Below are 12,547 nucleotides of genomic sequence, written 5' to 3' on the forward strand. Positions count from 1 at the left end.
ACTATCTGGGGCAGACACTCAAAAATCCCTTCCCCCGCTTGTAAAAAAAAAAAAAGAATGTCTGTGTTGCCGCCAAGCTCTCAAATACCGGTGCCAGTCTCTCACTCTACGAACTGTCACTGCAATCTGGATTCCTTGGGACATCCTTACCCTAAACCCTAAACTAACACTAAACTTAACCAATTTACATGTATACTTGATAGAGGTATGGACATCCCAAAGATCCCGAATAGCAACTATGAACTCCTCTGAAAGCCGTGAACACAACTCTTATTGGTTGTCTGATGTGGAACTTGTAACAACACAGTTTGTGATTGGCTGAAAACATTTAGATCTGTATACAGCGAGATAAGATAACATACCATGCCATGAGGTGTTGAGGGAAAGACAGAATATCTATAGATTAGCCATAACAGGAAATACACAAGGCATAGGCTACATTATAGTTCAAGGTGGTTAGTCCCAATGTCTGCTTGCACAGAAAAATTGTATGTTTCTAACATTTATAGTTGAGATTTAATTAATATAAATATAAACTATGCACATTATGACTTTCATTAACACGCGATGCAGGCATCACACAGACGTTAGTAAGGCGTTGGTGTCATGTAAATCAGAAAAGGAAACGCAGACTTAGTAAGGCTTTGGTGTCATGTCAGGTGGAACGATTGTCTAGGCTTATATATGTCCCTTATCACCCCCCATAACTGCCAGTGTTCAGTATCTCCAGCCAAGCAACTTCACAGTGAGTGAGCTAAGTTTTTCCTGGGCCTTGATAATGACTCTCGGTTCCATTGCACATAAGAGTCATTGGACGAAGGCGTCTTCTCTGTATATAGGGAAGTTTTGTTAAGAGCCTTAGCTTGCGCTTGGTCTGAACATTAAAACGCGTCACTTGCGGTATGGTTTTGGAAGCATAATGACCTCGGCGAATTTTTATTTATTTTTTAAACACACCTTTATAGGGTTAGTACTCCCACACGGCCATATAACCATGTTACAGCGCGTTTACGGAAAACAGACGGAAGACAGTCGACTACCTGCGCTAATTAGCGATCTGAATCTCACCTGTGTGTAAATAGAAGATGGACGCCACAAACGTGTGTCACTGAAAAATACTGTCAGCTGCAACTGTGTTTAAAAAAAACGGTTAAAACAGTGTACAGTAAGTATGTATTTTGAATTCGTGAAATAGTTGTTGATGTGATATGAAAGTAGAGGGGTTTATGTTTCTAGAACCGTACCGCAAATAAGAATCAATCGAATTATCTTTTAGCTGGCGTATTGGACTGTTTTGGCTTACAGAACATGTAAGGTCCTTGGAGTATAAAGGAGGCTCATTTAGTCCATTATTTGTCCGTAATGGCGTGCCATCAAACTATCATCTTTGTTTCATTGATAAACTAAAAAGATAGTTGTGTCAGATCTAAATAGACGCCTGGAATAGGTTTATCGGATGTATCGGAGACTATGGCGAACGTGAAACGATAACTGCGGATAAAGTGTCTGGAAAATAGACAACCGCAACAAAATAATCAAACGTTTATACTCAACTACCATGTTTACTTGTTGAATGTTATTTTGTGTGCACGAAGGCTACAAACTATATTCAGGGTAGTGCTGCGGTTACAGCTGTAGGTTTTGTTTATTTTTTTAGTTTGTGCATGTTTTTAGCGATTGATTGAGCTTGACAGACACGCATTAAACCATTGTTGATCTTTATATTAATTTGACAAAGAGCACGTTGTCTGTATCGCCATTATCATACAAAAAAATACGTAATTGCAATGTTGTGCAATGCTTTTGTAATGGAATTCTGTACGTGTTGTAGCGTACTGCTGTGGAAATTCGTTCGCGTTTCTCGAACTGTATGTAACCGCCATGCAAGTGTTACATGGGGGTTACATTTGTAGCTATTGTCATAATAGTTTTAGAATGTTTAACATAAGTTTAGTAGAGTTCATAGGAATTATGTCATTATAGTGTGTGTTTCAACGGTTTGCCTGCAGTAGACTTCTGTCATACATAGACACATTTGGACAAACGATTAAGAAAGTCAAATGCTGAATGTGCCCTCCTTGCTATAACAAAGAGTAACTACTGCAATTCAATGTTGAACATTACTGTTCTATGCTACTGGACTTGTCTTTATGTACCCTTCCTTCCCCAGGGTCTGTCTGTACTCTGGCCGGCCCTGAGGGCAATGAGGCCGTGACTGCCCTTCTGCAGCAGCCATGACAGAGCTGGAGATTGATCAGTCCCACCTGCCAAGGGTCCAGGAAGGTACGTAGAGAACCAGACTCACTGGCCAGACCGACATGTGTGTGTTTGGAAACATAGGTGTAACACTTCATTTGATTTGAAAGGCCAGGCCACAGATGCCCTGACAGACCCCCACCCTCACTAAGACTTAAAAGAATGTGCCCAAGTGTGTGACTTCAAATTGCTGTGGAAAATAAAAAAGCCAGACCCTCATTACATAGACCCTTGAGGGATTTGGTTAAGGAAGGCTGGCATTAGTTAGCTACCCAGCATCCTTGTTATGTGTTTCAGCAGAGGCTTACGTGTTGTTGTCGTGTCCCTCTCCACCAGCGCTTTGTTTTGTTTTCATCTGGGATAAGAGGTGCTCATGCGATGTCTTAGCATGGCAGGCAGGACTGTACACTGTCAAAGCCCAGACTGGTCTGTAGTGTGTGGCAGCAGATAAGAGCCTGTAGTGTGATGGCCATTCCAGATACACTCCCTCTCTGATTGCAGCTGAGGGTAGAAGTTGGTCCCACTGGAAAGGTTCTCTGTGTGCGTGTGTGTTAAGGAAACGTGGCCTCTTTAACTTGCTACTTTTTTGTTGTCACTTATTGCAGTACTTTGACATAGTTACTGATTTCTATCTATGGGTTCTAATGTTCTTACATTATGAAATTAGTAGGTTGTGGCTTGGGTGGGTTAGCTAGCTTTGGCATTTCTGCATACATGCTAACTCCTGAGCAGGACAGCAATAGATTTCTGGATAATCATTTCCCTTTCTGCTCTTGTTTCCATAGACAATGAGCAGTGTGTAAGAGCATTTTCACGCTTCATTAAGCAGCGAGCAGTGGACTAACAAAGCCAGCTATAGACTCTGTTGGACCCCTATACTATTCACTAAAACAATAGCAGCACTCAAAGATGTCTGATCATGCTAAACTTTCCCTTAGAAATTTATTTTTACTGAAATGTTTTGACAGCGTCCTCATTGTTTTAAACGGAACAAAAATAAACGCAACATGTAAACTGTTGATCCCATTTTTCATGAGCTGAAATAAATAATCCCACAAATTTTACATACTCACAAAAAGCTTGTGTCTCTCAGTTTGTGCACAAATTTGTTAACATCCCTGTTAGTGAGCCTTTCTCCTTTGCCAAGATAATCCATCCACCTGAGAGGTGTGGAATATCAAGAAGCTGATTAAACTGCATAATCAATACACCTTGTGCTGGGGACAATAAAAGGCCACTCTAAAATGTGCAGTTTTGTCACACAACACAATGCCACAGATGTCTCAAGTTGAGGGAGCGTGCAATTGGCATGCTGACTGCAGGAATGTCCACCAGAGCTGTTGCGAGATAATTTAATGTTGATTTCTTTACCACAAGCTGCCTCCAACATCGTTTTAGAGAATTTGGCAGTACCATGTGTAACCAAGCCAGCCCAGGACCTCCACATCCGGCTTCTTCACCAGCGGGATTGTCTAAACCTGCCACCCGAACAGTTAATGAAACTGGGTTTGCACAACCAAAGATTTTCTGCACAAACTCAGAAACCGTCTCAGGGAAGCTCATCTGTGTGCTTGTCATCCTCACCAGGGTCTTGACCTGACTGCAGTTCGGCGTCATAACCAACTTCAGTGGGCAAATGCTCACCTTCGATGGCCACTGGCACGCTGGAGAAGTGTGCTCTTCACGATCAAGAGCCTGATCAACTCTATGTGAAGGAGATGTCGCGCTTGGTGAGGCAATTGGTGATCACGCCAGATACTGACTGGTTTTCTGATCCACGCCCCTACTTAAAAAAAAAAAGAAGGTATCTGTGACAAACAGATGCATGTCTGTATTCCTAGTCATGTGAGATCCATAGCCTAATGAAGGCATGCGCGTTCGTCCGCATGCTCATGTTGATTTTGTCCAGCCACACCAGACGCGCTCAGGACACGCAGGTTGAAATATCAAAATTAAATCTGAACCAACTATATTAGTTTAGGAACAGGTCAAATCACATGAAACATTCATGGCCATTTAGCTAGCTAGCTTTCTGTGCTAGCTAATTTGTCCTGGGATATAAACATTGGGTTGTTGTTTTACCTGAAATGCACAAGGTCCTTTTTCTGTCTCTTTGTAGAATTTTGAGTCACACAAAATCGTGTGTTCTCTGACAATTAATGCACAGATAAAAGGGGAAACCTAGTTAGTTTCTAGTAAACTCTCCTTCGGTCTTCTTACTCTTATGTGGACTTTATGGCAGTTGGCAACCAACTTTAAGGTGCATGCCACCACCTATTGGACTGGAGTGTGGACCTCAGTTCATCTTTCAATCAGCCACATGGGTTTATGCTCCTAAAAAACACAATTGGGTGAGGAAGGGACATGCAGCGCGTCAAGTGTAAAAATAATAATAATATATACATACGGTCTATTTTAGCACCTGGCTATGCATACGCTCGTTGACGCACGTGAGCAGTTTGGATGAAAGGATTGTATGTGCACATTTATTTTGTAGCGCACGTAATGCGAGCGGTGTGGGCAGCATGTTATATGAACTGTAACTCAGTAAAATCTTTGAAATTGCATGTTCAGTTTAAAAAAAAATCTTCAATGTAGTTAGGTTTACTCAAAAGAGTTAAGTTAACATCCTGTGGGTTGTATTTATGCATCAATTTCCTGAAGTGTGGTGTTCTCAGTGTCCCACTTCTCCTTCCTCATCCTAGAATCTCAGCCAAGTCAACTTGCTTTGTTTTCACTCCCCTCTTATCTGTTCCTGTTTTAATTTTTTTCTACTCCTCCGGCTGCGTTCCTGATATAGCCTGCCTCACAGGGGGAATGTAGCTCCCTAAGGAATGCCAATCCCCATCCCAGTTACTCTTTCTCCCAGTGACTCTCTCCCAGTCCACACAGCCCCCTCCTCTCTGTGACCACTCTATCAGTGTCTTAGCACACAGGAGCTGATGGTCCCAACTCTTGTTAAAACAGTCCAACACAGAAAGAGAGGGACTGAGCTGAGTGCGATTTAAGGTTTACAGAACAGGGAATAGCAGTAAAAACAGACTAGTGGGAAGGAGGAAGGGAAGCAGTGAGGGGGTGCGTGGGTGATGGGGATTTGGCTTAAAATAGAACCCCTCGTCACTTTCTCCCACTCTCCCTCCACTTCTTTTGTCTGCCAACCACTTTATATCATCCACTGTCCAAGTGGCTGGGTAGATAAAAGCAAAATGGCTATGTTCCTTTTGGAACACCAGTCGCTTCCTCTCACTGGAGGTTGGTTGGTCGGATAGATTTGCATTCTACTAACATTGTTTAAGCACTAGTCATTTTCCTAATGCATGATTGACATCCTCAGTGGAGGAAGATTAATGATAGGGGAAGGTGTTTTTACCCACAGGTCGCAAAGGTCATTGCTGCTTGCTTCTGGCTCTGCACTTTAACTTGAACCTTTTACAGTCCCTTTCCCTGGAGAGGCGACTGTCTGGAACCCTTATTAACCTCTTTCTGTATCGCTTTCAACCTTTCGGTCTATCAGAAACCCTGGCTGTCCTCCCCCTGATTCCCTCACCTTGACAATCTGATACCCTTGTAACCCCTACCCACCAAATCTTCCTTCATTCGCCACTACCAATTCCACTTGATATTTTACTCCCTATCCTCTTACGAAACAAGTCGATGCCTTTGTAAAGAAGCTTAAGGTCCCCTCCCCTCTAAACTCACGTAAAGATCCCCCTGGGTCGTTCCATGTCATTTCAGCAAGCCATGACACCTACCATCTGAGATTGTTCTGAAATCATTTCTGTAGTTAGACGCAGATAAGATAAACATTCCTGCAACATTTATTTGGTTGAAAGACTATTTGAACCTTGAAATTAAGCTAGTTGATTTGCACCCAAATTGACCATTTTAGTTTTATAGGATTCAATGCAAAGAAATTGTCAAACGCCACCCACGGATCCCCCACACCCCACGCCAATCCCATCCTAACAACGAGTATATAGTATCAATTCTCTGTCTGACGAGTAGTATGGCGCTGCTGCTTGCAGTATTGTTTCTTCATCTTACGTAATGTATTCTCAGTAAATTACATCACCAAATCCATCTGTACAGAAAAAAATTAAGAAATTGAAGTTGTTAGGTTTATGTCCCATCCTACATCCTGATATTACCAGTTTCTGACCACTAGAACCTGGTAATTAAAAAAAAAATCACATGGGGATAGTTCACCCAAATGACAAAATGGCATATTGGTTTCCTTACCCTGTAAGCCAGGTGTTCCCAAACTTTTTTTTTGTCCCTCAACCCCATGTTTATATAAATAAAATCGAGACCCTACCATGTAAAAACAAAAAAACAGACCAAGTTCACTAAGAATACGTTACATAGGATGAAGAAATAATACTCAGAGCCGCAGATCCATACTACTTGTCAGACACAGAGAACTGATACTATATACTCATTGTTGAGGTGTGGCGGGTCCAAATCGGATGTTAGGTACTATATTTATATGAATCCTATAAATTGAGATTGCACCCAAATTGGCCATTAATTATTTTAATTACTCAGTCCAAATTATATTTCAACAAAATAATGTTGGGGGAATGCTAATGTTTCTAACAAACAATTCAGAACAATCTTGAGGTGGTGGGTGTCAATCCTCTTTCTTGAGCTTTTTGAGTTGGCCACATAATTGTTCTGACTCTATCCTCCCCACCCTGAAAATGTTTTATTTTTGTTGTGGCCACTGACTACTTCCTCCCAGCCCTGTCATGTAATACCGGTCTCTCTGTCCTTCCCGTCCACACCCTTGGATGTTTAACTTGAGCTTAGTTTTTAAAGGGCTGACTGAGTTCCAGAAAACGAGTTAACCCACATGGCGTACACACCTACAAAGCCTGTCAGTCACTTCCACTGCTCTAGGGCCTGAGTGAGTTGAGCAGTCTTTGTTTAACATAATTTTTTTATTTCAAGAAGAATGTAGGCCTACTTTATTTTTTATTTTTTTCTGGAGTTCGTCCCGTCCATTTAATTTCTCTTGAGTATGTTGAGGCTGGAGAAAGACTTAAACTCTTGAGCTGTTCTGGTTCAAAGCCCTACAGTCACATAATCTGTGCATTCTGTGAAGACTGGACACAAGGGCAGCTGGCTGATCCATTTTGTTGCATAATCTCTTTAGCCACACGGCAGGTAACTGTAATTGAATGGCGTGTCTGTCTGGATGAGGGTTAATGCTGGGGTTAAACCCTGAATGCTGGTTATTCTCAGACTAACATTCATTCACAGTGATAGTGGAATTTAATATATCTGGGTTTAGTGGTCAGGAAGAGTGGTTACCTTTTGACTTGCGGTGTTGTCGAACACGTTTGCATGTTGTTGACCTCTAAATTACCAAATTGACCAAAAAGAAACGCCCTTCCCTGTTTTACAGAACAAGACAAAGGGGGGACATTCTCAATTTCACTGGTTCTGTGAACTCCGGTTGCTTGCGTGAACCCAAGATGGAACATGGCATTGTAAGAGCAGGGTGTAGTAGTGTAGCTACTAAGGCCAACAGTTCCCTGTTAGCTATTTTGTCTCATCAGAGGAACCCACACAGAGGCTTAAGTCTACTGGAACAATTTAGAACAGCGAGATGGAGTGGAAAGGAAGAGGAGGATAGAGACAGACAGTGAGAGGGAGAGCGACAGAGTGGTCATTCACTGTTAACATAGGCTCTGCTCTGCCAGTCCATGCTGAGAATCTTGTTTACACAGACATGGTCTAGTCTTGTTTATAGGTTAAGCAGTGGGATTATGTGTGTTTAATTGTAATTGACATCTCATGGCTTAGTGGCTTTCCCTGCAAGAGATGACCGCTGCCACAAACCATCCTCCTAGTGATATCACTTCTTGTTTACATGGGAGTTTCACTAAATCTTGAGCAAATCTGCTCAGAACATACATGCATACATACAGTTGAAGTCGGAAGTTTACATACACTTAGGGTTGGAGTCATTGAAACTCGTTTTTCAACCACTCCACAAATTTCTTGTTAACGAACTATAGTTTTGGCAAGTCGGTTAGGACATCTACTTTGTGCATGACACAAGTAATTTTTCCAACAATTCTTTACAGACAGATTATTTCACTTATAATTCACTGTATCACAATTCCATTGGGTCAGAAGTTTACATACACTAAGTTGACTGTGCCTTTAAACAGCTTGGAAAATTCCAGAAAATTATGTCATGGCTTTAGAAGCTTCTGATAGGCTAATTGACATAACTTGAGTCAATTGGAGGTGTACATGTGGATGTATTTCAAGGCCTACCTTCAAACTCAGTGCCTCTTTGCTTGACATCATGGGAAAATCAAAAGAAATCAGTCAAGACCTCAGAAAAGAATTGTAGACCTCCACAAGTCTGGCTCATCCTTGGGAGCAATTTCCAAACGCCTGAAGGTACCACGTTCATCTGTACAAACAATAGTATGCAAGTATAAACACCATGGGACCATGCAGCCGTCATACCACTCAGGAATGAGATGCATTCTGTCTCCTAGAGATGAACGTACTTTGGTGCGAAAAGTGCAAATCAATCCCAGAACAACAGCAAAGGACCTTGTGAAGATGCTGGAGGATACCGGTACAAAAGTATCTATATCCACAGTAAAACGAGTCCTATATTGACATAACCTGAAAAGCCGCTCAGCAAGGAAGAAGCCACTGCTCCAAAACCGCCATAAAAAGCCAGAATATGGTTTGCAACTGCACATGGGGACAGAGATCGTACTTTTTGGAGAAATGTCCTCTGGTCTGATGAAACAAAAATAGAACTGTTTGGCCATAATGACCATTGTTATGTTTGGTGGAAAAAGGGGGAGGCTTGCAAACCAAAGAACACCATCCCAACTGTGAAGTACGGCAGTGGAAGCACCATGCTGTGGGGGTGCTTTTGCGGCAGGAGGGACTGGTGTACTTCACAAAATAGATGGCATCATGATGGAGGAAATTGTGGATATATTGAAGCAACATCTCAAGACAAAGTTGTGGCAAAATGGCTTAAGGACAACAAAGTCAAGGTATAGGGTGGCCATCACAAAGCCCTAACCTCAATCCTATAGAACATTTGTGGGCAGAACTGAAAAAGTGTGTGCGAGCAAGGAGGCCTACAAACCTGACTCAGTTACACCAGCTCTGTCGGGAGGAATGGGCCAAAAGTCACCCAACTTATTGTGGGAAGCTTGTGGAAGGCTACCCGAAACCTTTGACCCAAGTTAAACAATTTAAAGCCAATGCTACCAAATACTAATTGAGTGTCTGTAAACGTCTGACCCACTGGGAATGTGATGAAAGAAATAACAGCAGAAATAAATAATTCTCTCTCTTATTCTGACATTTCACATTCTTAAAATAAAGTGGAATTCCTAACTGACCTAAGACAGGGAATTTTTACTTGGATTAAATGTCAGTAATTGTGAAACTTGAGTTTAAATGTGTTTGGCTAAGGTGTATGTTTTATTTTTTCATTTGTTTTTATTTAACCAGGTAGGCTAGTTGAGAACACGTTCCCATTTACATCTGCGACCTGGCCAAGATAAAGCAAAGCAGTGCAACACAAAAAACAGTTACACATGGAATAAACAAACACATGGAATAAACAAACACAATCAATAACACAATAGAAAAAGTCTATGTGCAGTGTGTGCAAATGAGGTAAGATAAGGGCAATAAATAGGCCATAGTGGCAAAATAATTACAATTTAGCAATTAAACACAGGAGTGATAGATGTGCAGAAGATTAATATGCAAGTAGAGATACTGGGGTGCGAAGGAGCAAAACAAATAGTTGGATGGGCTTTTTACAGATGGGTTATTTACAGGTTCAGTGATCTGTGAGCTGCTCTGACAGCTGGTGCCTAAAGTTAGTGAGGGAGATATGAGTCTCCAGCTTCAGTGATTTTTTTTTTTGTTGCAATTTGTTCCAGTCATTGGCAGCAGAGAACTGGAAGGAAAGGTGGTCAAAGGAGGAATTGGCTTTGGGGGTGACCAGTGAAATATACCTGCTGGAGCGTGTGGTACAGGTGGATGCTGCTATGGTGACCAGTGAGCTGAGGTAAGGTGGGGCTTTACCTAGCAAAGACTTTTATAGATGACCTGGAGACGGTGGGTTTGGCGATGAATATGAAGCGAGGGCCAGCCAACAAGAGCATACAGGTTGCAGTGGTGGGTAGTATATGGGGCTTTGGTGGCAAAACGGATGGCACTGTGATAGACTGCATGCAATTCGCTGAGTAGATTGTTGGAGGCTATTTTGTAATTGACATCGCCGAAGTCAATGATCGCCAAGATAGTCAGTTTTACGAGGGTATGTTTGGCAGCATGAGTGAAGGATACTTTGTTGCGAAATAGGAAGCCAAATCTAGATTTAATTTTGGATTGGACATGCTTAATGTTAGTCTGGAAGGAGAGTTTACAGTCTAGCCAGACATCTAGGTATTTGTAGTTGTCCACATATTCTATATCCGAACCGTCCAGAGTAGTGATGCTGGACGGGCGGGCAAGTGTGGTCAGCGATCGGTTGAAGAGCATGCATTTAGTTTTACTTGCATTTAATAACAGTTGGAGGCCACGGAATGAGAGTTGTATGGCATTGAAGCTCGTCTGGAGGTTAGTTAACAGTGTCCAAAGAAGGGCCAGAAGTATACAGAATGGTGTCGTCTGCTTAGAGGTGGATCAGAGAATCACCAGCAGCAAGAGCGACATCATTGATATATACAGAGAAAAGAGTCAGCCCGAGAATTGAACCCTGTGGCACCCCCATAGAGACTGCCAGAGGTCCGGACAACAGGCCCTCCGATTGGACACATTGAACTCTGTCTGAGAAGTAGTTGGTGAACCAGGCGAGGCAGTCATTTGAGAAACCAAGGCTGTTGAGTCTGCCAATAAGAATATGGTGATTGACAGTTGAAAGCCTTGGCCAGGTCGATGAATACAGCTGCACAGTATTGTCTCTTATCGATGGCGGTTAGGATATCGTTTAGGACCCTTGACCAGCTCGGAAACCACATTGCATAGCGGAGAAGGTACAGTGGGATTCGAAATGGTCGGTGATCTGTTTGTTAACTTGGCCTTCGAAGACCTTAGAAAGGCAGGGTAGGATAGATATAGGTCTATAGCAGTTTTGGTCTAGAGTGTCTCTTCCTTTGAAGAGGGGGATGACTGCGGCAGCTTTCCCATCTTTGGGGATCTCAGACGATACGAAAGAGGTTGAACAGGCTAGTAATAGGGGTTGCAACAATTTCGGCGCATAATTTTAGAAAGAGATGGTCGAGATTGTCTAGCCCAGCTGATTTGTAGGGGAAAATGCTTTTTGAAATACTCTATATTCTAAATTATCGTGGATTTATCGGTGGTAACAGTGTTTCCTAGCCTCAGTGCAGTGGGCAGCTGGGAGGAGGTGCTCTTATTCTCCATGGACTTTAGTGTCCGAGAACTTTTTGGAGTTTGTGCTACAGGATGCAAATTTCTGTTTGAAAAAGCTAGCCTTTGCTTTCCTAACTGCCTGTGTATATTGGTTCCTAACTTCCCTGAAGTTGCAATTTGGGGAGTTTCTCCCATTCTTCTCTGCAAACCCTCTCAAGCTCTGTCAGGTTGGATGGGGAGTATTTTCAGGTCTCTCCAGAGATGTTTGATTACGTTCAAGTCCAGGCTCTGGCTGGACAACTCAAGGACATTCAGAGACGTGTCCCAAAGCCACTCCTGCATTGTCTTGGCTGTGTGCTTAGGGTCGTTGTCCTGTTGGAAGGTCAACCTTTGCCCAGTTTTAGGTCCTGAGTGGTCTTTGGCAGGTTTTCATCAAGGATCTCTCTGTACTTTGGCCCGTTCATCTTTCCCTCGATCCTGCCTAGTCTCCCTGCCACAGCATGATGCTGCCACCACCGTGCTTCACTCTAGGGGTGCCAGGTTTTTTCCAGACGTGATGCTTGGCATTCAGGCCAAAGAGTTCAGTCTTGGTTTCATCAGACCAGAGAATCTTATTTCTCATGGTCTGAGTCCTTTAGGTGCCTTTTGGCAAACTCCAAGTGGCTGTCATGTTCCTTTTACTGAGGAGTGGCTTCCGTCTGGCCACTCTACCGTAAAGGCCTGATTGGTGGAGTGCTGCAGAGCTGTTTGTCCTTCTGGAAGGTTCTCCCATCTCCTCAGAGGAACTCTGGAGCTCTGTCAGAATGACCATCAGGTTCTTGGTCACCTCCCTGACCAAGGCCCTTCTCCCCCGATTGCTCAGTTTGTTCAGGCGGCCAGCTCTAGGAATAGTCTTGGTGGTTCCAAACTT

General features: G+C 42.8%; 1 protein-coding gene across 2 annotated transcripts in view; it reads left to right on the top strand.

Annotated features, from left to right (window-relative positions):
* The first annotated feature begins 815 nt into the window (after window positions 1-815).
* LOC120058871 (coiled-coil domain-containing protein 50-like) overlaps window positions 816-12,547 on the top strand; it is a 40,688-nt gene continuing 28,956 nt past the window's right edge. For both annotated transcript variants that reach the window (XM_039007609.1, XM_039007610.1), the window contains exons 1-2: window positions 816-1,165; window positions 2,171-2,283. In XM_039007609.1, coding sequence (XP_038863537.1) covers window positions 2,235-2,283 — 49 coding nt within the window. In that variant the 5' untranslated portion in view covers window positions 816-1,165; window positions 2,171-2,234. The remainder of the gene's footprint in view (window positions 1,166-2,170; window positions 2,284-12,547) is intronic.

This window comes from Salvelinus namaycush, chromosome 14 (genome assembly GCF_016432855.1).
Source record: "Salvelinus namaycush isolate Seneca chromosome 14, SaNama_1.0, whole genome shotgun sequence".
Lineage (NCBI taxonomy): Eukaryota > Metazoa > Chordata > Actinopteri > Salmoniformes > Salmonidae > Salvelinus > Salvelinus namaycush.